The 27,152-nt window shown below is 42.2% G+C and overlaps 1 protein-coding gene across 2 annotated transcripts in view; it reads right to left on the reverse strand.

Moving 5' to 3' along the window:
* PPP1R12B (protein phosphatase 1 regulatory subunit 12B) overlaps positions 1–27,152 on the reverse strand; it is a 185,028-nt gene that overhangs the window by 64,983 nt on the left and 92,893 nt on the right. For both annotated transcript variants that reach the window (XM_080918063.1, XM_080918062.1), the window contains exons 14-18: positions 17,414–17,504; positions 11,718–11,921; positions 9,994–10,183; positions 9,800–9,912; positions 8,435–8,476 (exon numbers count right to left, since the gene is read on the reverse strand). In XM_080918063.1, the coding sequence (XP_080774189.1) occupies positions 8,435–8,476; positions 9,800–9,912; positions 9,994–10,183; positions 11,718–11,921; positions 17,414–17,504 (640 nt within the window). The remainder of the gene's footprint in view (positions 1–8,434; positions 8,477–9,799; positions 9,913–9,993; positions 10,184–11,717; positions 11,922–17,413; positions 17,505–27,152) is intronic.

The raw sequence follows: 27,152 nt of genomic DNA on the forward strand, positions 1-27,152 counted from the left end.
GTTATATGGTATCCTATAAAAATATTACTTTACTACATAAATAACTAGGTTTATCTGATAGCTTACCTACAATGTCTTTAAACTTAGGCAAGCTGTTGTTCCAGCCCAACAGTACAGTCTTGCCTGGGAAATACCTTACCATATTAGGCAATCAGGCCCCAACAGAGAGGAAAAAGCAAAACAGACCTAGGATTTTACCTAAAAGGAGAAAGGCCAAGACACTGCCCAGTGGTAGAAAGTGAACAGACACAGGTGCTCAATGAGCTTAAGTAACAAGATTAAAAACACTACTTGAGAAAAAGATGCAGCAAATAGCCAGGAACAGTTCTGAAAGATCAGGGGAATAGCACAGATCTGTCTGGAGAGGAGGGAGGAGAAAACTAGTGAAGACCTGTACAGACGGGATTGCAGAAAACCCACAGAAGAAAAGCAAGACAGAACAGTGTAAGTTGGCGTGGCCCACGGAGAAATTTGTAGGATATGATTTACTTGGAAGCTTTTGGGATTCTGAGTGAAATTTGAAATATCCAGTCCTGTTATTTCCTATACATTTTCCCCTCTAACTCAGAAACTCCTAAGAACTTCCTCAAAATATCTCAGCAAGCCAGGTATGGTGGCAAGTCTGAAAAATTGAGGAAGAAGAGGGGAAGAGCCAGCTTGGGCTCTATAGTGAATCCCTGACTTAAACTAATGACAATAAAAGGTATTCTGTTAGAATTATAGAGGAATCTGGGCTATTTCTCACATTTTTTTTCCTCTAAGAAAATTAGAAAGTAACTAAAATACGTTATTTTAAAGGTTGATGAAAGTCCCAAAAGTCATGTTCTAGACTGACTTAGGAATCACCATTAGTAACTTACATGTAGTAGATTCATTTTTATTACATAAGCCAAGCAGTGTGTACTATAATTATCTTTAGTTCATAAATGAGGACACTGAAGCAAAGAGAAGCAAAACAGTTGGGCGGTAAACTGGAATTTAAACGCAGAGAACTCAGTTCCTGGGTCTGGACTCAAGCTTCTCCTCTCTCCAGTGTGTCATAGCAGATGTAAACACACATACAACATGAACATAAACATACAACATAAACATACAATGGAAGGAGGTGTGACAGTGTGAATGGAGCACAGCCATTGTGCTTCAGCTCATCCCTGGCCTCTGTTGTGACTTTTATTTCTCTTTGTGTATGTGACAGAGGTATAGGGGTGGGGGTCAGAGGACACCTTTTGAGAGTGGTTCCTTCTGGCACTGTGGGTTCTGGGGGACTGACTTTGGTCATCAGGCTATTGTGGCAAGTGCTTCTGCCCACAGCACCACAGCTCAGGCCCTGTTATCTCTAAATTAGACAGATGTTAACTCAGAGGCTTCAGTTCTAAACTCGGCTATGATGCTCATGTGAGCCAGCACAAACTAAATCTAACTTTAGAATCCAGTAGCTTCGAGAAATGAATGTTTCTCAGAAAAAGCTTCATTACTGAAATAAAGAGCTAGTCAATAAAAATATAATAAAGCCAAGAAAATAAGACAGAGCAAAGGAACTAAGGTGAGTCACATAAGAATGTTCATAGCTTAGTCTGCAACCCCTGTGGTTCCTCAAGAATAGATTCAATGCTCTGGACAAGGTCTGCAGAGAGCCAGTGGTCTTTATTTCAAAGGTGTCAGAGGAGTCTCTAGGATATTCAGCTCTCTCAGACCACTTTGATAAAAAAGGACAAGCAGATTTATAGCTAATATCACTATACAAGTAAAAACATAGCAAAGAACAAATCTAAAGCAACTTATTGTACTGTTGTTTTTAAATTTGGAAAAGAGCGAAATGAACTCATATTCTTAAAGACAAGAGGCAAAACTCTCCTCCATTAATAGATCTCAGTGTTCTTGCTTTGAATTTTGGAGTGCTCCAGGGTTTTGTCTTTGGTCCTTCTCTGGAGTTATTTTCTTGGTAACTGCATCTAGTCCCATGGTTTTAGAGATGATCTGTATGCTTACTGACATCCAAGTTTGGAAACCCCAGCTAGACCTCTAACGCGGAACTCTAGATGTCCATTCACATGCTCTCTTAACACTTCCATGTCAGAGTTTGTCAGTTGAACCCAGTAAGCTCAGCACGTCTAACACACAGCAGAGGCCTGCTCTTCTGCCAGATGTGTTCCTGCTGCCTTCTCCAGCTCAGCTATGAGGCTCTCTCCTTAGAAATGACTCAGCTCTGGTGTTGAGTTTCACGTCTCTTCTTCATACTACATGCAAACTAACAGTAAATCTAGGGAGTTCCAATTTCAATGTGCATCCTGAATGTAATTCCTCAGACTCCTTTTGCTATCATCTTGGTCCTAAACCGCCTGCCTTCGAGTTTCCTGTACTATGGAACCAGCCTCATCACTGATGTATCCCCTCAGAGTATATTCTTCAATGTGGCAGCGGAATCCATAAAACATACGTGCACACATCACTCAGGTGTGGGAAGAAACCTACAGCAGGTACCACATCTGCACATTCTGTCTGCCCTTTTGTTCATTCTGCTGTGGCCACACTTGTGTTTTCAGCCTCAGGGTCTTTGTGACGGCTGTTTTTTTCTGATTTCACCCTACCTTCCTGTGTCCAATATAGCTTTCCATGTTGCATCCCTTAAGCTCAAATCATGTTTTGTCAACACAGATTTAAAATGTGTCTAGTCTGATTTAAAATGTGAAGTCCTATCCACACAACACTTTTCCTCTTTACTCTGGTTTTTCCATAGTCCTTAGCACCTATTTAAGTATGTATTCCTTGCAGGTCTCTCTTACTGGAAAGTAAATTCTATAGGAACAGGGCCTTTTCTTCATTGTTGTATCCTCAGAATCTAGAGACATGCCTGATCACAAATGGTGCCTAAGAGCATTAGAGAAAGACCAGGAAGATCCTACAAAAGGGAAGTAGCACAGAGTACCAAGTGCACTTAGTGGTCAGCATCAGAGACACTTCTGGGGCTTTGATTTCTTGTTAACATCCAGAAATAAACCTTGCCAGAAAAGTTAACTTGTACTCTTATTTACTTAGTTGGAAAGTGCTTATATTAAATTGTTTACTTCTTTCAGAGTGCCCTACCAACAAATCTCTCCAGAAGCAGGCTAACAGTCACACAAAACAGGTTGATACCTCAAATCTACAATTAAGAATGCATTTTAAAGGACAGCTGTTGGTTCAATCTACTAGTTTCATTCAGGATTAAGATAGCGCCCCTGCCCGCATAGAGGGCAAAGTTTGAATGAATTTGTTCAGATTGAGTATCATCTGATTCTCCTAAAAATCTTTAGGAAATTACAGTGGGGGTGGATTTTCCTAACAAAGGACTGCTAATTCTTACTTCCTGACAGAAATGGCTGCTGACCTCTGTGAAGGGACTCTATCCCACTGAACAGCCTCAAAGTTCTGTAAGAGCCTTCACTCAAGGAGGTCAGGAGCAGGTCAGTTCAAACACAGAACCTGCTACATAGAAAATCCAAATGGATAAACAGCATATGGCATATAAACAGAAATGCAAGCCATATTTCCATGTCTGTGTCATTGCTGTCTCATAGAAGTTTCCCTGATGCAAGCTAGGATCACCTAGAGATTTCACGTCTCCAAATAATTAACATCTTTAGGCCCTAGTTTTCTTAACTATGAGATTAGGTTCTTGAACCAAGTTACCTCTGAATTATCTTGTACCTCATGATATAAAAAGTTACAAGGCAAACTTCTTACTACACTGAACAAGCTTCTTTAACAATTCCTTTAGAACAAAAGCAGTCTGTCTGTGGTTCTGTTTCTTTTTAGGGCATTACTCTGCTTGTTCACCAATATCTTTTCTGCTGACTACTTGTGCCCTCTAGTGATAAAGTCAATTATACAACAGGATCAGGCTGGGAAACAGACTTCCCCACAAGAGCAGATGGGGAGAAATAAGCAAACTTCATGTCAAGCAAAGACAAGCCATGGACGAAGGCAGGAAAAGATGGAAAGGATCAAGCACTGCGTCTATGGCTGCTCCATCCAGAGCAGATACTCTGGCCTGTCCCACCACATAGCCACCCAGACCTTTTCTGCAGTTTCCTTGGGTTTAGCTAATTATAGGCAGACTGTCTGAAAATATTAAGTGGAAATTCCAGACTAACCAATTCATACATTTTAAAACTTGTGTGTTATTTTGAGTAGTGTGATAAAATCTCACACAATCCTGCTCTGTCCTGCCTGGAACATGAATTATTTCTTTGTCCAGAACATGTCTTACCCCCCCAGTCATTGACAAGCCTTCTTAGGCTCAACCTCTAAGACATCAAGATTCCAATGTTTCAGTCACAGTTATTTTACTAAGCAATGTCCTCAATCTGAGAGTAATAATGGTCAGTTTATTCGGTGTATAGTTACAAATGTTCCATTTTATTATTGTTTATTTTGACCGACTTGTAGGTTAAATTCACAGGTTTGTAAGAGAAAGCAGAGCACACAGACAGTACAGTTCTACCTTTAGGTTTAGGCAGCCCCTGGGATCTTGGAAAACACTCCCTATGGATAAAGGAGGACTGCTATATAGAAAGCATCAAGCACACTCTGGAATATAGAGGCATTCATATTAATGTGTAAATTCAGAGGGATTTGACTTATTAAGACAAGACAGCTAAAGATTTCCAGAGACTGCCTGTTATATAATGTAGATATGAAACAGAATTGCTTAAACATGTCTGTCAAGGAGGGACTAAGATTTCAATTACACAGTCTTTGTCAGGCTCATTAGCTGGTGGACTTACCAGTGGGGTTGGTTGTCACTATAAACATTTACTCTACTAAGCTTATTAAGCAACTTCTGTAGACTTATTATTGTGTTCTTTACAGACACAAGAAGAACATGTGACTGTCTTCCTCATCATCTCCTCTGCATGAGAAAATATCTGCCCTGTCCTTGGTTCTCAGGTAAATAAATCTTGGTTACAATCCTAAGAACTTAAGAGAGGAGATGGGGCTTAGTGCTGCCAGCAGAGCTCAGCTTACACAGACGGCCTTCTTAGCCGCGCAGCTGATACTGCAGGTCAGACATGGAAGGACTCTTCCACAATATTTAAGAAGAGAGGAAAGAGTCATATATAATGGGAATCGTCTTGCTCTAATCCCAAGTGGAGACATGTGGCAGAGACAATAACTACTGAAGTCTGTTTCTTAAAACCAAACATTGCTGAATGAGTGAGTCCATAAAAAATTGTGGTGAAAAAAAAAAATCAGAAAAATGGTTGCCTTTTAGATCAAAGAGTTGAATGAAAAGGTACAGCAGAGAACTTTATGAGGTGAGGAAGGTTACCTATCATGCCAGGTGGTAGCTATATTGGCAGACGCAGGTCAAGATTCCCCAAATGGCACACTGTACACTTATACATTTTATTAGCTATAAATGACATTTCAGTTGACAAACAGATGACAGAGTTTTGGGGGAGTCAACTTAAAAAATAATAAGTAGAGGAAGAACAGGAATAATCCACTAGGGGAAGAGAGAGGAGAGGAAAAGAAAGAGAGAGAAGAGAGAGAAGAGAGGAGAGAGAGAAGAGAGGAGAGAGAAGAGAGGAGAGAGAGAAGAGAGGAGAGAGAGAAGAGAGGAGAGGAGAAAGAGAGGAAGAGAAAGGAGAGGAGAAAGAATGGGGGGAGAGAGAGAAGAGAGGACAGACAAGAGGAGAGAGAGGAGAGGAGAGGGAGAAGAGAGGGAGAGAGAGAGAGAGAGAGAGAGAGAGAGAGAGAGAGAGAGAGAGAGAGAGAGAGAGAGAGGAGAGGGAGGGGAAGAGACAGGAAGAGAGAGGGGGAGAGAGGAGAGAGAGGTGCTGGCATAGCCTCAGTAGCAGATACAGTTTCACTGAATCAAAGCCAAGGAGGAAAGAACTGCCCTGCCTTCTCAGCAGTATTCACACTGATTAGTGGCAAGGCCAGCTCAACAGCAAGGCCCTCTTTGACTAGCACATTGGATTCTGTAGAGCCGAGTCAATTTTACTGCTTAATGGAGGGAAAATATGTTATAGGAAAGAGAAAGAATGGCCCTAAGAGTCATTAGATACTACAGACTATAGGTAGAAGTTTAACAATTTACTCTGGGCATTACTAAGTATTTTTTCTGTAGGCCCATATGGAGAATGCTGACTAGAATTAGCAAAGAGTGAGCTAGGAAGGAAAACAGATAACAAGTAATGAAATATGCAAACATAAGACTATTTTTAAAAGGCAGCCTCACCTAGGCTGACTCAGCAGCAGCCTTTCCTTTGAAGAACTCCAAGTAGTGCTGGGGAATGGCACCTCTGGCAAGTGCTTGGGCCAACTTTAGTGTAGTGGTTTGAATATGCTTGGCCCAGGGAGTGGGCACTATTAGGAGGTGTGGACTTGTTGGAGGAAGTGTATTTCTGTGGGGGTGGCCTTTGAGACCCTCCTCCTAGCAACCTGGAGGCAATCTGCTCCTGGTTTCTTTGGATGAAGATGGAGAACTCTCAACTCCTCCAGCATCAGTTCTGCCTGGATGCTGCCATGTTTCCTGCCATGATGATAATGGACTGAACCTCAGAACCTGTAAGCCAGCTCTAATGAAATACTGTCCTTTATAAGAGTTGCATTGGACATGGTGTTTCTTCCCAGGAGTAGAAACCCTAACTAAGACACCTACATACCCAGCTAGAGGCATTGTTTGCTTAGATTAATGCTGGAGTCTACCTGACAGATGGGAAACACTAGTAGATACCCCAGTGATTGGGTAAATGGAATTCTTTACCCAATCTTTGACAAATAACTTTCGTGTCCAGTGTTAGCAGCCCATGCTTTTCCACACAGACCAGAAAGTCTTCTTCACAAATTTAATTCAAGTCTTAAAATGAAATTCCCTAAGAGGAATTTTCCTAAAAGAAATCCTCTAAGCACTGTATCAATATCACTCTTAATTCTTCATACTTCATGTATCCTAGGGTAAGATTTTTCAGTGCCAAGAAGTTTACTACAGACAGTTGTTTTTTTTTTTTGTTTTTTTTGTTTTTTTTGTTTTTTACTGGCAAAAGACATCCTATGACAACAAAATCTGTGTTGTAATTCCTAGAATCTAAACAACCTATACTAACCCTGTGGGGATTATGAGCCTTTCCAGGGCTTTGTAATCTATTACTCAGAGTCTCTGTTTAAGCATAATTCCTCAAAGGAGCCTTTCTGTCTCTAAAAGCATTTCCAAATCCCTTAAAAAAGAAAGTTGCTGGCATACATGTACAGTCTCATGTACATGCGTGCACACACACTTGTTCCAAGGGGTTTTTCTGTGTTATTTCTAAACAACACAATTCATCTTTGTAACACAGCCTCAACATCAATCAAGGTAGACAATTCTTACCTGTGCTATAATTAAATAGCCCTCCCCTCCCATTTGAGACGAGGTCTCACTATGTAGCCCATTCTAGCCTTAAATTTGTCATATAGGAACTAGAGATGGCTTAAATGGCAGCATAGACCTGAGTTCAGTCTTAGTACCTATATAAAACGGCCAGAAACGGCACTCACTGTATGTCTATAATCTTTGACTTAGGAAGTAGAATTCAGGAGGGTTCATAAAATTTGTTAACCAGCCGGTCTAGAGCAATTAATGAGCTCCAGGTTCAGTGACAAATCCTTTTGCAAATATTAAGGTGGAAGCCTTTGATCTCCACACAACCTGTTCACACATATACAAATACATCAACACCTAACCCCCAACATACAAACACATACACACACACCAAAACCATGAAATGTGTGATCTTTCTACCACAGACTCATAAGGAATTATAAGCACATATCACCATCCAACTACAGTTTGGGATCTTAACTATTTAGATAGAACAATGGTGATTTACTCCTTATGCCTATATTGATAAAAATGAGCTAGTTGTTTTTCTGTAAAGATCATTAAATATACTGAGAATAAAAGTACAATACTAAACTGCATGGTGCTTTAGAAAGCTATCATTTTACATGCTTTGAAAAGCAAAGGACATGGGTTTGTATAAATGCTCACCAAAACCAAATTCGCTCTTTCCTGTAAACAATACTTCTGTGTTTCAGAGGTATAAAAGTAGCTCAGATGGGTGGTGCTGGGTGTAGAACTTTCAGTGCAGAGGGACATGGGTGCCTGGCTTCAAAAGGTCAAGTTACAAAAGAGGTGAGATGCTTGCCCTTACCCAAAGACAAATATAAGTAACTTTAAAATGGTCTCAACTTTTATGCTTCTACATTTAAATTCTTCTCTGTTAGAGGAGAACCATTAGAAACTTGTATCACTTTTTTCTTTCCTGCCAACAGTTTCTAAGTACTTTATCCAATCAGTTCTCAGAGGATGCTCATCTTCACCCTCACCATACATGTGCCCAATCTGCTCACCTCCTAAAACTATGCCACAGAGAGATACACCCTGAAGGGACTGTGTGTCACTTACCCATGCTTCTTTGATCTCTTCAGAGACATCTGTCTCATCCTCCTGAAATGGAAAGAGGAGGAAAACTTGAGATCAGAGTCACAGACCTCTATGAAAACAGCAAGGTTGAGTTTCTACCAATTACACTTCCTGGCCTTTCAAATGTAGACAATGAGACTGAAAGCCAAATAACTTCACCACTGCCACTTTCAACACCTGCCACAGGCAGGGGACTTAGAAGCATCACTGTGGTTAAAAAAAAAAAAAAAAAAATCCAACCAAATACAGTGAGGAAAGGTATTTTTCAAAAAGCAAGATTTCATTTTACTCTGTTAAAAGTCAAAAGCCTATGGGCTGGAGATGCAGCTTATTGATAGAGTGTCTGTCTAGTGAGTGCAAGGCCCTGAGTTCAATCCCCACTGACAAAAACAAAGCAAAACAAAACACTATGAATTTAGTCCTAAGACAAGGAAATGCATTTTCACTCAAAGATGGTTTGTAATGGATGACTACTACTATTATATTTCTTATGTATTATACCATATAGTTTTACCTAACTTTCAAATTGGTCATTAGGAACCAGGGGTCTTTGGGTTAGGATGCCAGTAGCAGGCTTGAATGGGAAGGTTAGATGCAGCTATGGAGGGAGTGCATTAAAGCACTGTGTGTTTGTGGTTAGTAAGCGGTGACCTGTTTTCTACAATTTGATCCTTTTCCTGCCAGAAAAGTAAACCTGAGTCAGATAAATTAGTGTCAACTTACAGATTTTAAGCCCTTAGAAATGTTTTTAAACTTTTTTTTCCTAAAAAAATTCAAAAAAGATGCATTCGTTTTATACATCTGAATGTTTTGCCAGCATGTGTGTATGTGTACCATGTGTGTGCCGGTTGGATCCCTGGAACTGAGGTTATTGATGGCTGTGAGCCACCATGTGGGTACTGAGAACTGAACCTGGTTCTTCTGAAAGTGCAACAAGTCTAAACCACTGAGCCATCTCTCCAGCCCTCCTTCAAAGTCTTATTATCCTAGAATAGTTAGACTCTTGGGTCATAGGTAGTCTTAAGTTACTGTCAACTACATGACTCTCAGGGACTATTAGAGAAGACTGCTGAAATTTGCCAAATTTATCCACTTGCTCACATGCTAGCTGCACATCTCCAGCTTTCAAAGTCCTTTATCAGTTATAGTGTTGACCTAGTGCTCAGCATTGCTCTAGGCACTTAGCAGAAACACATGGAAGGAATCCCATGCCAGTAGAGTCTTCTCTTTTCTTAGTAGAAGTCCTTTGCCATCTCTGAGAGTCATAGCATCACATGGGCCTTTCTTTTGATCTCTACAGGAAGGCTGGAAGCCACAGGTGTGCCCCATACAGACCAATGTACTTACGTCCTTTGTCCAGAAGTTAATGCCCGTGCCTCTTCGCCGATCTCTAAGTCGTCTCCTCTCTCGGACAGACAGCCTGTTAGAGGACTGATCGTCCAAGTCAGCTTCTTCTTTCTCTGCCCAAAGATAACACACAATGTGGATCTTAAGAACCTGAGCCATGCATACTGGGGAGTGACTTCTGGAACTGTACATACCACTCATGTCCGTTTCCTTTGCCGCTGTGGCGTTTGTGGTGGTCTCTGAATTCTCAGAATCAGGGACCGAAGCTCTACTTGTGTGCAGTAGATGAGAACCAGTGTATAGTGAGGATCTTGATGTAGAAGGAGAAACTGGTGTTGTGAGTTTGTCTGGCTGAGTTGGACACCTTAGGCGATGATAGACAGGCTGGAAATAATTCACAGGATGAGATGTTAGGGGCCAGGTTCAAAATAAAAACAGTAGTGGTCTTCAAAATGGGCCTTTCCAATATTCAGAAGGCTTATTACCAGTAATAATGCTTTTTTGGTGTTCAGTAAGAATCTTATCAGCTGCATTAGTAGTAAATGGTCAGAAACCAGCAGCTTCTGGACTCCTACTCTGAGAACCACAGCGCTGAGACACTGTTGATACTAAAGAGGTCAGTGTTAATACAAATGCTTTTGATCTTGAAAATGGGGAGAGCAATGGTGTTTTAAGATGGAGTGCTCGAAGGCACAGGGCACGGGAGATGAGAAGCTCGGAGTGTGAGGGAGGGAACAAGAGTGAGTGGTAGCGTGAGGACAGACAGCAGTGGTCTGGATGATCCCGACACCTCACACGGCTCACTGACAGGCTCATTTTCTCCCCTGTTCTACAGCAAACCAAGGCTGACACACGCTAGGCAAGGCTAGACAACGGAACCAATTTTCTGAAACTAAAAATTTCTGGTTTCCCCTAAAATTGTTTGGAGAGTTAAAACAGTTAGCTAGAGATTCTTCTAGGTTTATAATGTAGAGGTTATATACCTTTAAATTTATAAACTATAAAGACTGAAACAATGAAGTAAAAAAGTTTTGAATAGAACTTGGCTAAAAGTCTATCCTCAGTAGGCAGTAACTGTGTGAACTTGAAAAAGCTAACTTCTCTGGCTTCAGCCTTCTCAGGATAGTGAGGGCTTAATTAGGACATGTGTGTTAGGCACCTGAACTCCACCTAAGCACCAGCACTCAGTAAACAAAAGCCCAACGAAGCAATGGAAATGCATGGTAGTATCAGTTCACAGAACTTAGCACTCAAAGCAAAGTGAGACACCTTCTTATTCCTACAGTAACTGTCACTCTTAGAGGCCACAACCGGACACTTCTGAGAGAGAAGTGGTGATGGTAATGACAGGGACAACAGTTGCCACAGAGCCCTAGAGCATGTTGGCCCTCTCTGCGAATGTCTCCTCCACTAGACACATGTCCACACAGACAGCAACACCCAGAAGTTTAGGAAACAACACATTTGTGTCAGACTGCCTATATTCAGATCCTTACTGACCGACCATTCCATGTGTAGAGTATAAGGTAAGTTACTCAGCCTGTGGAACTCAATTTCCTCATTTATCAGTCTCACAGGGATCACCTGAGGATTACACCAATTAATATATTTTAAATGCTTGAAACAGTGTCTGGCATAAAAACACTTATCTCTTAATTTGTAACTTACTATACTATATCCTCTCTTTAAAGAATAGTAAGACATTCATTCAAAAGCATTAGTTAACTATGAGGAGAAAAGTGATCACTTATAGAACTGAAATCCTTTTTTTTTTTTTTAAGCCAAATTGGTCTGCACCAAACACAGTGTCTTCCAGGAACTGTTCACTTCAAGGCAGAATGCATTTCGGCCACCACTGATGAAGGTTCACCAAATTATCGTGCTTGTGAGGCAGAGCATGCTAGCAAGAAGAGCTCACCTCTTCATCCTGACTTCTGCCCCATGGTTGCTGGCCATCGCCAGCTTCCTTTGTTGGGACTGATGACAACTCCTGCTTCTTGGTGCTCCCTTCGAGCCCACCAGGATCTTCAAGCTTCTCGCCTGGCTGTTCCTGAGCTTGTCTCTCTGCCCTCGATCGGCTGAAAGTCCTTTCTGCTTCTTGGAGGTCTGTTAGGGTAACACCCTGGGAAAATCAAGTGGTAAAGAGAGTTTCACATTAACACACAGAATTCTCGAGCAGGGAAACTGCCCTCAAAACAACCCAAACGAATCTCCCAACAGAAGGCCATTTCTAGTAGCACACACTTAAAATAAGCACCGTGGTATACACAGAACTCAGACCTAAATCTGCGTACACTCTGAACGAATACTTCAGCTTTTCTAACTTGGTCTTCCAAAATTAGGTCAGCAGTGATATCCACTGTTACAGATGTACTTGGCCCATACCAAACTGCTCAGCTATTTGAACGCTTTACCCTCTCCCGAGATCAAATGGTTACCTTCTTATTCTCTGAGCAGTAATACTGAAAAAACCAAACTTTTAAACCCTGGGTTAAGGTGAAAATTCATAGCTAGGCTAAAACAAGACTTTCTGAAATGCTATATTGGCTTTTTTTTCCTACCACTATTTCCAGAGCAACTCTAAGAATCACACAGAGATACATGGACAATTACTGTCCCCCTGGGATCACTGGAGCAGTGTGACAGAAGCAAAGCCAAATGGTAGACCTTGGGCAGGATGGCACTAAGAAAGTGATATTATTCCTGTAGAGGGCTTATGTTTTCAGAACCTCGGAGGAGGCATGCCTCTAAGCTGGAAGACAGACACTAATTACTAACTCCATAGCATCCTTTTTATTTTATAAAATTGTATGTATACACATACTCTTATGTATGTATACAAGTATATTGTTTGTAGAGGATGCCAGATCCCCTGAAGCTGGAGTTACAGATGGCTGTGAGTCACCTGACAATGCAGGTCCTCTGCAAGACCAGAAAGCACCCTTCACTGCAGGACTCACTATCTCTAGCCTCATAGCCGCCTTTAGAAAATTAGCTATCATAATTTTATTCACTCTTTTACATAACTGATGTCTTTAAGCAATTAAACTACAGAGACAAGTCAAGTTATACTTTTCAAGAAACTTTCTTCAAAGATTCACTTATTTTTAGTTATGGGCATGTGTGTGAGCCTGCCTGAGTTGATGTTCACCATGTGCATGCCAGAGCCTCCAGAAGAAGCCAGAGAGGGTGTTGGATCTACTGGAACTGGAGTTACAGGTGGTTGTAAGCCACTGTGTAGACACTGGAAACTGAGCCTGGGTCCTCTTCAAGGGCAGTGAGCGCTCTTACCTGTTAACCTAGCTCACCAGCACCCTTCTCAATAAACGTTTCATCTACCAGAAATTACGTTAAATGGATGATCATAAGATATTGTGTACACATTAAGATAGAAACCCTGGGACATGAGGAGACAGCTCAGTGGATGACTGAGTAGGAGGACCAGAGCGACTGGATTCACAGAGCCCAGGGAAACACACTATGGGAAGATGGGAAGCACAGGCTGTTAGGAAGTACAGATGCTTGTAAAGCAAGTTCACCTGTGCTCAGCAGTGAGCAAGAGGCCTGCCTCAGTTCCAGAAGGCAATGACTCACACATGATGTTGTCCTCTGACCTCAACAAGAGCTTCCTTGAGGGGGTGTGAGTGGGTAAAAGGCATTGTGGCTAAAGGAGCGTGTTCAAAGACTCAGAATCAGGAGGTTGGGATGATGCAGGTGTCCATCAGCATTTTAGCAAACGTGAGGCAGCCAGAAGAGACTGAGGGCAGCGAGACCCAGGGAAGCAGGCAGAGCCTGGGTCATCTGCCACAGTGAAGAACTGGATGCTTACTTATGGATAATTTTTCTTCCTTTAAAATCCTAACAAAAGTTTTCCTTTTTCTTTTATTATTTTTTTTCTTTTCCCCTCTGTCTACACTCTGTTCTTACTGACACTACGTTTCTGCAATGGTCTGCGGTTGACGACCTCGATATGAGTTTTTGATTATTCAGTGGTTCCTTTTTTTTGTTTGTTTGGGGGAAATAACTTTGATTTGGAAAATGCGCTCACATATGGGAATTAGGGCCTAGATTGTAAGCCCTGTGGCAGTTGAATAACGTTCGTTCCTGGGCTTTGGTTGTTGTTCCTGCATTTTGAGGTGTTTTGCTCATTCTTGGGTGACCTGAAAGCTCCCTGAACTTTGGGTCCCTGTGAGACTTGGAGCTCACCACCTCTGAAAGTTCTGAAGGAGCTGCGTTAATTCTAGAAGAGGATTCCATGCAGCAATGGAAGAAGGGACCAGACTTCATCTGGGACTGTGGATGGGCCTTACATGGCTAGGACTGGTGACCTGGAGAAGGGTCGGAGGATAGTATTGTTTCTATGGGGGGACTTTAATTTCTGTGTGAGACCAAAGGAGGAGAGATGTATTTTGTGCAAATTTTAAATTTTATGTGCTACACTATCTATTGTAACTCGCCTGATGAGTTTGTTGGGACAGCCTAACTCATTTCGAAATGAAATGGGACCCAGTATGGGAGATGAGGTCTTGTTAGTTCATACAAGTTGGTATCCCCATATATTTGAGGAGATCTTGGGCATAAAATGAAAGATCCTTACAGTACCCTTTGTGTGCTGGGAAGGAAAACCAGCAATGGACCCAAAACTTCAAGGAAGAGGCGTCTTCAAGGTTCATATGCAGTCAAGCTATAAATGTATTGAGTGGCAGACCTGATATGCATTTGAGGTTAAAAAAAAAAAAAACCCTTACCATGTTGAAAACAAAATCTTACATGTTAATAAAAGTATTTGTTTGCTTGAAAAAAAAATCCTAACAAAATATTTCCAATGGTCATGTTCATATTCTGAGGAGTCTGAGGATCCTTCCGAGTTCTGATGTGGACCTTGGCTCTCTCCACTAAATCTTTTTCTACAAAATATCTTTCTCTCCTTTTCCTTCCTTCCTTCTTTCCTTCCTTTCTTCCTCCCTCCCTCCCTTCCTCCTTCCCTCCCTTCCTTTGTATGTAGCCCAGGCTGACCTCTAAACCACTATGAAGCTCCTGCTCTTACTACCTTTACCTCCAAAATGCGGGGATTACCAGTGTGCCCACTACATCTGCTCTCATTACAACTTGTGCGTCTTTGGCTCTTCCACTTTTAATTATATATTATTCTCCAGATAAGTTTTCCTGTCTCTTCATAAATAAATTTAAAACCATGTAAGAATAGTCTATATTCCAGGACTATTATTTCTCACTCATTGATACATTCAATTACCTATGTATACATATTTTGATTATTTCTCTACTGTACACTGAAGGAGAAGATGATAGTTGAGATGTATAGTCAGTGGGCTATGGAAATGGTCCAGTGAGTGGAGGAACATGCTGCCAAGCCTGAAGGACATATGGGACCCACATGGTAGAAGGAAAAAACTGATTTCCAAGGTTATCCTCTGACCTCTATGAGTGTGTCATTTCCCATAAAAAAATTAAGATGTAAATAAAGTTATAATCAGTCTTCTACTTCACATTTACTAGAGTGGCTACTATATTAAAACCTCTCCAAACTATAATACAAATATTGAGAAAGATCAAGAGTAATGTATATGTTTTTGGATGGTTACAGGAGTGGAAAGCAGGGCAGAATAGTACATCCTCAGTATTAAAAATAGGATTATCATACAAGACACATATACACACACACGTATTTGTATATCCAAAAAGGACTGAAAGCAGGGTCAGGAGACATGTGGACAGCCATTTGCACGGTGGTTTATTTCAGGAGCCATGTGTTCACTAAAAGGTGAAGATAAACAAATTGTGGCATTTACACACAGACTTAAATAAAATGATGCCACACAGACAACATAAATGAATTACGTTACTAGAAATGAGCCAAATGGGTGACACATATGCCGGATGATTTCATTTATCTGATTCATAATGCAGTCAAACTCATTGAGAGAGAAAATGGAATACTGCTTGTTTTGCATAGAGTGATTGCTTAATGAATACAGAGTTTCAGTTTGGAAAGACAAAGAACATTCTGAAGATGGACCAAGCTGATGGGAATTACTTAATGACACTGAACATAAATTTAAAAATGGAGTAATAGACACATTTTCTTATGTATATTGACTAGAATAAAAGAAAAGCAATAGCCACGGGCTTCATGAAAGATGGATGCTATGGAAAGAACAAACACGCAGACCCATACTGGGAGGGTCAGGAAAGACAGACGCCATCTTTTTGTTGCTATATTGTATGATGTCCTTTTTCTAGCCATCAGCTTTTTATCTAAATAAAAAAATAAAGCATGCTTCTTTCTGCCACACAGGTTTCTCGTTCATCTCCAATGCCACTGCAGTTCTGCCTCTTCGTTCTGCTTCAGCGGCCTTCCCTCCACGATGTCCTGCCCGCACACGCTCGGCTGCGACAACTCTGAACAGCTTCTGATCTAATCTTCCTGTTTCCTGGCTTGGCAAACATCTACCTACATGCCAATCTCTGCAAATAGTGTGAGCTACATCACATTCTTCCTTAAACCACTTTCATGGCTCCTGTAAAAGACCTTTTTTCTAACTGAAATGTAACTCATGTATCATAAAGTTCTGTCTTTTGCTGTATATGGTCTGATAGTTCCTAGAATGGTCTGAGCTTTTCCATCATCACTGTTGTCCATTCTCAGAACATTTTCATCAGCCCAAAGGAAGACACAGACACTAGTGATTCCCTTCCTATTCTTCCCTGAACCCCAAGCATTAATCATCTGTCTGTCCGTCTGTCTGTCCCTCCCTGCCTGCCTCCCTACCTCCTTCTTCTCCCCCCATCTCTGGCTATGCATAATGAACTCCTAACAAATGAGTTCTTTGTGCCTGGGTTGCTTTACTTGAAATGTTTTTTCAAAGCTCATCCATGCTGTAACACCACTTTAATTTTTAAAAAATTTGTATGTATGTCTGTGAGTGGATTTATGCATGTGCATGCAGACGCTCAAAGGAGGCCAGGCAAGGCTGCTGCACAACCTGGATCTAGAGATGCAGGCTGTTGTGAGTGCTGAGAACTGAACCCTGATCCTCTACAAGAGCGAACAAGTGCTAACTGCCAAAGCATTTTTCCAGCTCCTGTAATTCAATTATAATTCCAATAGCATTACCCTGTATAGATACGGGATATTTTCTTCATTCTTATTATAGAGTACAATACTGGGTTGGTTGTGCTTTTTGGCTATTTTGTATAATGTTGCTATATAATTCTCTATGTAAGTTTTTATGTGAGAATATGTTTACATGCGTTTATCTAAGAGTAGTCTGTGTGTGTTGGGTCAAACGGAAAGTCTAAGTTTAACTTTTTAACTGCTATCAGAGATTTTCCATGTATGGAGGCTACAATGCTTCTTAAAAGTTCTTAAGCAAAGCCAGAATGAGCCTAGAGAACTGGAGGTGAGAATGAGTAGAGACAGCCATAAACTTGTTAGATTACACACAGTACACCCTTAGACATGGCCACAGCTGTGGTGAAGCATTCATTTTAGTATGTTGGCTACATACTAACACTGAGGAGAAAGACAAAAAAAAAAAAAAAAAAAAAACCACTGAAAGGGGCAGGGCGGAGCAGGGGTGTGGTCATGCTTACTTGAGTAGACCTTCGTGTCTGCCGAGCTTGTCTGGAGCGTGCTTTCCGTAAAGACTCTGCCTCCTCATCCCGTACAGGAGTCAGATAAGACCTAAGAAGAGAGGAATGAGAATGTGCTCCACATCCTGAAGGGATTCCCCCATGCTGAGAATAAAGGTTGGTAGAGGTCAAAATGGCCAGAAAACTATGTGCTGCCAGTGAATGCTATTATGGCATTTATAACACCCATACAGAGTGTGCCATCTCTAGAAAGAGAACTGAATTTGTCTCTTCCTTTCTATCCTTATGTTTTTCTCTTTTCTTGCCTTACGTTTGTGACAGGGAGGTGGGCCATGTGATAGGGAGTGTCATGCTTTGTCCCTGTTCTCAGTGCTCCCCCACTAAAGGGAGCATTGCTTATGAAGTTTCTTTACATACTACTCAAATTAGCCTAAAATTTCCTATTCTTATAGGACTCTGGCTAAGGTTTGTGTGTACTGCTGCATGTGTCTACATGTTCACACGGAGATGAAAGGTGGATATCAAGCATTTTTATCATTGTCTTGTGTGTGCCTATGCATTCACACATTAATGGGTATAAATGCAGCAATCCAGATATCACTGTGCACACATACCACAGTGTATGTGTCGATGTTAGAGACATCCTTGAGTATCATTCCTTACCTTTACCTTATTTTAGACAGGCTTGCCTAACTACAGCACATGATGGGCTAGTTGGCCCAGAGGCTTCTGCTTCCACCTACCATTCCCCACAGGACTCTCTAGGTTAAAATCAGCATCCAGCTTTCATGTAGGCTCTGAGCTCAGGTGCTCACACTTGTGTGACAAATACTCTTACTCACTGAGTTATTTCCCTAGCCCGGTATATTGTTTTTTGAAATAAAGTCTTTTACTGAAACTATAGATCACTGATTTAGCTAGACTGGCTGGCCAAAACAATCTAGCAAACCTCCTCACCCTGCATTCCCAGTGATGAGATTATAGTTGTGCACCAACTCAACTATTCATGAGAGTGCTAGGGACCTGAACTCAAGTCCTCATGTCTGTATGGCAACACCACATTGATTTTTATTTAAACTATGTCGGTTCAAACAAAAGGCTCCAGGTTCTGTTTTTCATTTTGTTTTTGCTTTTGTGCCTGTGTGGGCATGCTCGTCAAGTACTGTATCACTGAGCCATACACTTAGCTCAAGATATAATTGTGTAGATACATGTTGTAGTGGCTATTTCTGGTTGTCAACCTGACCATATCTGGAATGAACCACAATCCAGAATTGCGAGGCCCACCTTTGATCTTGATCTTGAGGCATAGAGGCTAAGAATCTTAGGAAACTAAGGCAAGGAGATCACTGAGCTCAAGGTCATCTGGGACAAGCAAGTCCCAGATCCAGGTCTGGGACACACCTTCAGTTGGAGACCTACATAAGAACATTGGAACAAGGAAGAGTCTCTCTCTCTCTCTCTCTCTCTCTCTCTCTCTCTCTCTCTCTCTCTCTCTCTCTCTCTCTCTCTCTCTCTCTCTCTCTCTCTCTCTTAACCTATCTGCCTTCTGGGACTTTGCCTGCTTTCCCTGTGGGGCTCTGCCTGCTTGCCCTGTGGGACTGAGCATCTGCTACACCCTTGGACTTCACAGCTGCTGCCGGCCATTGCTAAGGGATTGGACTACATACTGTAAGTCACCAATAAATACCTCGATATATAGAGACTATTCATAAGTTCTGTGACTCTAGAGAACCCTGACTAACACACCTGTGCACACCCAGAGATGTATGGAAGCCACAAGTTAATGTCACATGGCTTCTTTACTCTCCACCTTACTTTGGAACAGGGTTCTGAACTGAACCTGGCACTCATGGGTTCAGCTAGACTAGGTGGCTAGCAAGCCCCGGGGACCTGCCATCTTCACATGCCCAGGACATGCTGCTCTTCTCCAAACCCAGGTCTTTCTGCTCACATGGCCAGCATTTTAGCAGTTCAGCCATGCCCCAATATTATTATATGTATGTATTACAATATTGTATATAATACAATGAGTTAAAATATGTATACCTTAGGATTTCTACATTCATAGTCATAAAAGGAATGTGATCTCTGATTTTTCTCTTCTAATGGCCAGCTTTGTGAGTTAAGGTTACATATGTTGAGAAGAATTCTCTGCTGGTCTACTATCTGTAATAATGTAAGTATGACCTGAGTTACATAATTTTTTAAATTCACTAATAAAATTTACCTGAGTTAGTGTACTCTGGAAGAAAGTTTTAAGTAAAATACTCAAATTCTGTAATAGTTAGGCTTATTTATATTTTCTGTTTTGAAAACAAACTGTTTTTCAGGGAATTTTTTTTTTATTTGGTGGCATGTAACTTTTCATAAAAGCCTTATAATAAAGTCTAATTTCTATTATTATTATTATTCAATTATTCATTCATTCATTCATTCATCCATCCATTCATTCGTTTTGTTTCTCTGTATATCCCTGCTGCCCTGGAAGAAGCTCTGTAGACCAGGCTGGCCTCAAACTTACAGAGCTCCACCTGCCTGTGCCTCCTGAGTGCAGGGAATAAAGGCGCCACCACTGCCCATTTAGCAGTTATTTTCAGTGAACCAATGCCTAAAGGACTTAAAATTTGATCTAGTTCTAAGATTCAGGGTAGAGATGATAAAATTATCCCTGCCTTGCAAATGAGTCAACCAAGGCCCAGGGAACATAAAAATAGTCAAGATCACAAGGTCAGTCACCAAAAGACATTACCACAATGCTCTCCTGTATCCAGAATGTTCCTTACTTTATTCTACAAAGAAACATGTTTCTTTGACAAAGCATCATGATATTTCAACTACATGGATTTTAGCTACATGCAAATCTCCCAGCAGCAGACTGAGCAGGCCTGACTTCCTTCCTCTGGCACCCTCTGCACCTCACTAGTGTTGGCGTTGCTCAACAGTCTGATGACACAGGATGTGGCTTTTACATTCACAGAAGTTGCCACTGACACATTACAAGGCTGCTGTGAAAAAAAATCATAAAATCAAATACCATGAAGGACTAAGTCCTCCTTTGGAGGACAATGACTCTACAGTCAGTTGTTGCCCGGTGCAGAGTGACATGGGAGGCTAGGGAAGGTGACACTGTAGGACAGGAGAAGAAAACACTGCTGCTTTCTCCAACCTCTTAGTCACAAAATAAAGAAGGCAAAGTGTTCTTCAAGACGTCAGTCACCTTTAACCATAATGAATTCCTGTTTATGCTGACTGTGGAAGAAAGGCCATCCATCTTCTTGCTAAAAGCCTATTCATTGGTCTGACCAAACAAAGTCATCTTTAAATACTCCAGGGGCTTGGTTCCAGGACCCCACCCCCAACCCAAGTACTCAAAACTGTGAATGCTCAAGTCTCATATAAAATCACATAGTACTGGTAGATATGTTATAATCCTCTTTAAATATATACCTTAAATAACCTCTAGCTTATTTCCATTATGCAATACAATGTAAATGCTGTAAAACTGGTCATCATGCTATATCAGCTAAGGAATAACAAGAGAAAATTACCTATACAGCTTACATACAAGTATATTTTTCTCCTGACTATTTTCAACTCAGTTGGTTGAACCCACAGTTAGAACTTGTGATACAGACCTTTGGTGTACTAAGTGTTTCTATGAGTCTTTAGTTCCTTAAATGGAACTTTGTATAACAACAGAAGTGTCAAATATTCAGTCTTATATAGACACCAGTAGCCACATGTGGCTACTGAACACTTTAAATGTGGCCAGTGCAACAGAGGACATTATTTTTAACTTTATTTGTCATTAACTTTAAACAGCAATACAAGAATACTGACTATGACACTGGGAAGCACAGCTCTGGAGTTCTGGGAATATTCTGGAAGGACACATTCTTAGCTCTCTCCTTAAATGTGTAAAACGCACACTGAACAGAATTCATGCATATAGAGTGTTTGAGAGCAATTGATTACATTTTTTCTCCAAGTTTTCATTTTTCTTCTTTGCTTCCCATAGGCTACATTACTATAACCTTATGCTTTTATATGCGGTAATGTTAAATTTTATGAGCTAGTGCCAGGGCTCCCACCTTCAGGGTATTTATGGTACAGCAAACAGGGAGATGTTCACTGAGCAGAGTACCTCAGAGCCGCATTTTTTCTAATCCCAGCATTTATACTCTGTATCCATGTGCCTTTACCCATACCGCCCTGCTTTCCCTTTGCCCCCCTCGATGCAGAGAACTCCAAGAAAACAGTTACCTTCTTGTGCAGGCCTGCATAGCAGAATGAAGGTCAAGACATGCATGGAGATGAGCAGCAAGAAAGGTAAGTGGCTGCTGGGAAACGCTGCAGTCTCAGCACCCGTCTCCCTTGGAAACTAGAGTAAGCCTGCACTGCTACTGCTACCCAGCCAGCCAGAGGCAGAGCTTTTGTAATCTGTTAAGAAGCTGTTCCTAGGAAAGGGGAAAAGGAAAGGGAGGAGGGCAAACTCCTGGGGCTCAGCAAGACAGTGCTACTAATAGTTCCCAAAATACCATTCCATTAGATGCATATTTTATATACTGTACCACGCCGATCAATACTCCTCGTCATCTGACAGAAGGGAGAAGGAGAGTTCTTCTTTGTGTGAGAGAAGACAAGAGTGGAGAGGCACACTCCCGTGCTGGCTATTTCATCTGCCCTTGGGCTACCCTAGCTGTGGCATCCACCCAAGTGAGCTGTAAATACTGCCTCACTGGAGGCTGGGGCCCAGCCAGCTGCTGCATACCAAGAGAGGAAAAGACAGACAAAGAAGAACACATGACAGGAACACAAAGATGAATTTCATCTCAGTAGAAAGGGTTAAGCTGGAGAGAGGAAAACTGTAAGCACTGCTCAGGTTGAGAAGCTACCTAAGGAACAAGGAAATTTCTACATTTAAGTTTGCATTCTGCTATTATGATAAAGCACTGACCAAAAGCAACTTCAGGGAGGAAAGGGTTTATTTAGCATAGAGATTACAATCAACCATCTAGGGAAACCAAGGCAGGAACTCAAGGCAGAAACCTAGAAGCAGGAACTAAAGCCAAGGCCACAGAAGAATGGTACTTACTGGGTTATTCCTAGGTGTCATACATCTACCTTTCTTATATAACACAGGGTCACCTGCCCAGGGGTGGCACTGTCTTCAGTGGGCTAGGCCCTCCTCAATCTTTAACAATCAGAACAATCCCCTATAGGCATGTCTCTAAGTCTACCTGATGGGAGCAATTCTTCAGCTGAGGTTCCTTTCCCCCAGAAATGTCTAGGTCTTTGTCAGATTGACAAATAACTAACCTTAACATATATTAAGGTATGGTCTGATTTTACAGTTTAGTGTGACTAAGTTCAAAGGGTTATGTGCCTTTGTGCACTCTAATCAGCACTGACATCAGAGCTGAAGTTCAAGAGACGAACCCATGCTATCACCTCAATAACCAAAAAGAGAGAGACAGGTACAAAGTGGGGGGAAGGGTTGTTTCCAAATCTTCTAGACTGGTGCTATCAGGGACAATTTTGCATGTCCCTTCCATAGGGAAGGCAGAGTTTTCTGGCCCTAAATGTCAATGGTGTTGAGTCTTTAGCCTCCGAGTATGATGCATTCCTGGAGAAAAGGACCAGACAATAAATCTTTCAGTCATGTGTCCCCTACAGGGCTCAAGCAGTCGCCAATGAGCGTCAAAGTAGGGCCTTGCACCCACTACTGCCATGCTGGGCTGCAGACAGTGTAGGCACAACAGAACCTACATGGCCTACAAAGCTGGCCTCTCACAGAGAAACTCTGCTGACACCTTATTCTAGTCTCCACGTTCTACAGCACAAAGCTAGTCTCAGAGGACTTTCTGCTGCATAGCCAATGTGCCTATCGTTTGTGACCTGCCTCCAATCAGCAGAGTGTAATCTTGAGTTCTCCCATTCTGAACAGTTGCTCAAGAAAAACCATTGTCAATGTTCAGAGCCAAAGCCACTTTCACAAATGACAGTGCTCTACTTATGTAGGTCACTTTACAATTAGTTCATTGGTCACAGCAGGTGTTACTGATGCCAAGAATGACAGATTCATGTGCCAACAAGGCCAGTGCATGCTGCTCCACTGCATGCCCACAGGCTATACCATCGAGACCTGACCAACTGTTCAGCATTTATCACCTAGTGCAAAACAGGTAGAGTACCATCACCATCTTGCTGTTTAAAATATAAAAGCCAACATATAAACATAGAATAATTCAAACCTTCATATGAAAGATGACAAATACATAATGAAGTGTCTATATGATAAAAAAATCATAAACATCACAAGATGTGCTAAAAGTATATCAGATATACAACAGAAAATACCTGAACTTAAAAAGTCTTAAAAACAATGACATCAAATCATCAAAATATATTCTGACAATAATTAAAGAAACAAGAAACCAGAAAAGCCTATAAACAAAAGAGAAAGTGTTTCACTAGCCCCAAAGAAAAATGGAGTTTAAACTGAGGAAAAACTACTTTTATCTTTCTTTCATAGACAAAAAAAAGAAAGAAAGAAAGAAAAAAAAAACACAATATTTCAAATATAACCCAGTTGTAAACAAAAGAGAAATATGCACTCACCCATGAGACTCAGATTTCCTACTTGAAAGATCCAGGAGAAACCCTTGCATAATTATACACAGAAACATCAATAGGAGCACACACAGCAGTAGTGCCATTAGTTGTATGTGTGTGTATGTGTGTGTGTGAGAGAGAGAGAGACAGAGAGACAGAGACAGAACTCGCTCATCTGTTAGCAGAGAAAACATTCTCCATCCTATGCTAACCACCCTGCTAAAGTCCTAAGAATGTGGGCATTTTTCTCTGTCATTACAGCATTAGCAGACAGAATCCTGCCTACTCTATCAGGTACTCCAAATAATTAGTGAACTGAATTAAGATTATGTGTGAAAAATGGAATCTGGGTTATGACTCTGTTAAGTGCCTTATGTATAAATTTCTATTCATTTGGTAAATTACTACTTCTTAGCTTAGCTGGTAGTGTGTTGGTTCATTCATTCTTTTCATTTATCCTGGTCATCTTCCCATCCTACGGTTTGTTTTATCTACCCTGGATACTACATATAACGATGAAGAAGGCTTGATCTGGAGCCGAATCTTATGGGAAGATGGACATAGTGATAAGCAGTATTTAAGACCAAAACTGCCAAAGATTCTTCCGGAGGGAAGACCTGATAGTCTGAGTGCTAAGGAATGAAACACTGCAGGAGAGTTAAGGAGTTATAGGTTTCCTGGGGAAAGGGGGCACATTTCATGGAGCAGTCTCAGGTCTGAGTGACCAGGTGATGGTGGCAGAGCACACAGCCTTGGGTGAGAAGAAGGAAGGGGATACAAAAGCCACAGGTTCAATGGCACGGCCTGAGATAACAGAGTAATACAGATGAAGAAAACTGGAAAATGGAAGGAGTTTTGGGACTAAATGGTCTTACATGCCAAGCAGGTATTCTACCATTAGGCTGCATCCCCAGATAGAAACCGGAGAATCCATAAGGATAAAAAGAGGACTTGCTCACAGGGGAATGTGAGGGAAGAAGAAAAGGGCTTCTGGCAAGTGTTTGCTTTGGCTTTGTCATGGTTTGAATATGCTTGGCCCAGGGAATGGCACTATTTGGAGGTGTGGCCTTGTTGGAGTAGGTATGTCACTGTGGGTGTGGACTTTAAGACCCTCATCCTAGGTGCCTGGAAGTCAGTGTTCTGCTAGCAGCCTTCAGATGAAGATGTAGAACTCTCAGCTCCTCCTACTCCATGCCTGCCTGGATGCTGCTCTGCTCCTGCCTTGATGATAATGGACTGAACCTCTGAACCTGTAAGCCAGATCCAGTTAAATGTTGTCCTTTATAAAAGTTGCTTTGGCCATGGTAACTGTTCACAACAGTAAAACTCCAGAAGGTAGAATGGTTTAATCTAGTTTGTCTCTAGGCTTTTTCTTAAGGGGACTTGAGAACCCTAAAAGAAAAATCCATAATGATACTTGAAACAGATGAAGAATAAGGCTAAGGGGAAGGAAAATAATAGCCACACATATTTACTTCTAGAGAATGTCTAGAGAGTAAGCTGAGCACTTCACTTAGCCCTTCTATGCATTATGAAGAGCACCAAGAGATCCAGGACACAACACTGACAGATTAAACAGCTAGCGTGGATCTGTTAGAAAGAACTCTGAAAGAACTCTGGAAGAAAAGGGGAGATGCTTGCTTATTACAGAAGAAACTTCAGAATGACAAAGGGGAGCCATGAAAGAACAGTACCTGAGAGGTCATGGTGGGACAATTTTTTAAGAACAGTAGTGAACTTTATAAAGTGCTGCTGAGAGTTCATGGTAAAGGATGAAGAGACCCTGGAATCCAATCATTAAGAAGGACAGGGGCATCCCCTGGAAATAGGCATCACCTGGGGCCATGGTGAGATCCCAGTCTCAGCTGCATGATGACGGCCATGTTTGGGTCGGTGGCTATTCAACAGCAGGTGTTGGGGTTGATGTCTATGACTCGTGGATGTCCAGGAGCTGTGCAGAACTGTCCACATCCCTCAGGCTCCAGAGCTCTGGAGAGCCGGCCCCATCTCTCACTGGCAGTAGCACTCAGGGAGCAGGCTCTGCACCTCACTCAGGCTACACAGTGGAGCTGGCCCTGGTGGCAGAGATGTGGATGAGGCAGCCTTGTGGGCACAAATGTGGGAGAGTTAGCTCAGCTGCTGCACTCAGGAGTACGTCCCACATCGTACGTGGACAGGACAGCAGAGCTGACCCTGGTGGTGGGGGCACAGGTGAGCCAGCCCTGAGGGCGAGAGAAGAGAGCTGCCTTGAGGTGGCATGAGTGCAGGGGTGATGGCCTCACCCCTCATCACCTGCAGCAGTCTGAAGAGCAGGCCTCAGGGGCATAAGAGTGGGTGAGCTGGCCATGCTGTGTCACTGGCTGCAGCAACTGGGGGAGCGGGCCCTGTACCTGTACCAGCACAGTAGGGCATGGGTAAGCCATCCCCAGGACCAGAACACAGGAGAGCTGGCCATGCCTTAATGAATGTGGGGGTGATGCTTCACCTCTTGCCCCCCCGCCATTTGGGGAAGTCAAGAGAACTGGCTGCTCTGGGATCAAAAGAGGGGGTGAGTTAGCCCTGTCTCTTGTTGGCTGTAGCACCCTAGGCAGCACAGTAGTTCTGGCCCTGGTAGAGGGAGCACAGGTGAGCCAGGAGACAAGAGAAAGGGAGAGCTGGCCATGACACTTGTCTGCCATGAGGTAGTGTGGGTTGGGGGATAATACCATCCCTTTCTCACCCCTCACCACCTGTGGCAGTTGGGAGAACTAGCCCTGGGGTTATGAAAGCAAGTGAGCTGGCCCTGCCTCTCATCCTGCCCTTCTCCCTCATCACCTGCAGTAGTTGGTAGAGTTGGCTGCAGGCCATGATAGCAGGAGAGCTAGCCTTGCCCCTCAGTGGCTACAGCACTTGGGAGAGCCAGCGCCTGGGCAATACAATGCAGCTGGCCCTGATGGTGACTGTCAAGATGAGCCAGCCCCGAGAGTTTGAGAGCACTAGAGCTGGCCCCACCTCTTGCAGGATGCAGCACTTGGGAAATTAGGCACCTTGACTGCAAGTACAGCGGGAGCTGGCTCTTGATGTATGGGTCAGTGATGTTCTTGAGATAACCTGGATTCCCCTTAGGCAGCAATGTTTGATT

Source organism: Micromys minutus (assembly GCF_963924665.1).
Source record: "Micromys minutus genome assembly, chromosome: 6".
Taxonomy (NCBI): Eukaryota; Metazoa; Chordata; class Mammalia; order Rodentia; family Muridae; genus Micromys; species Micromys minutus.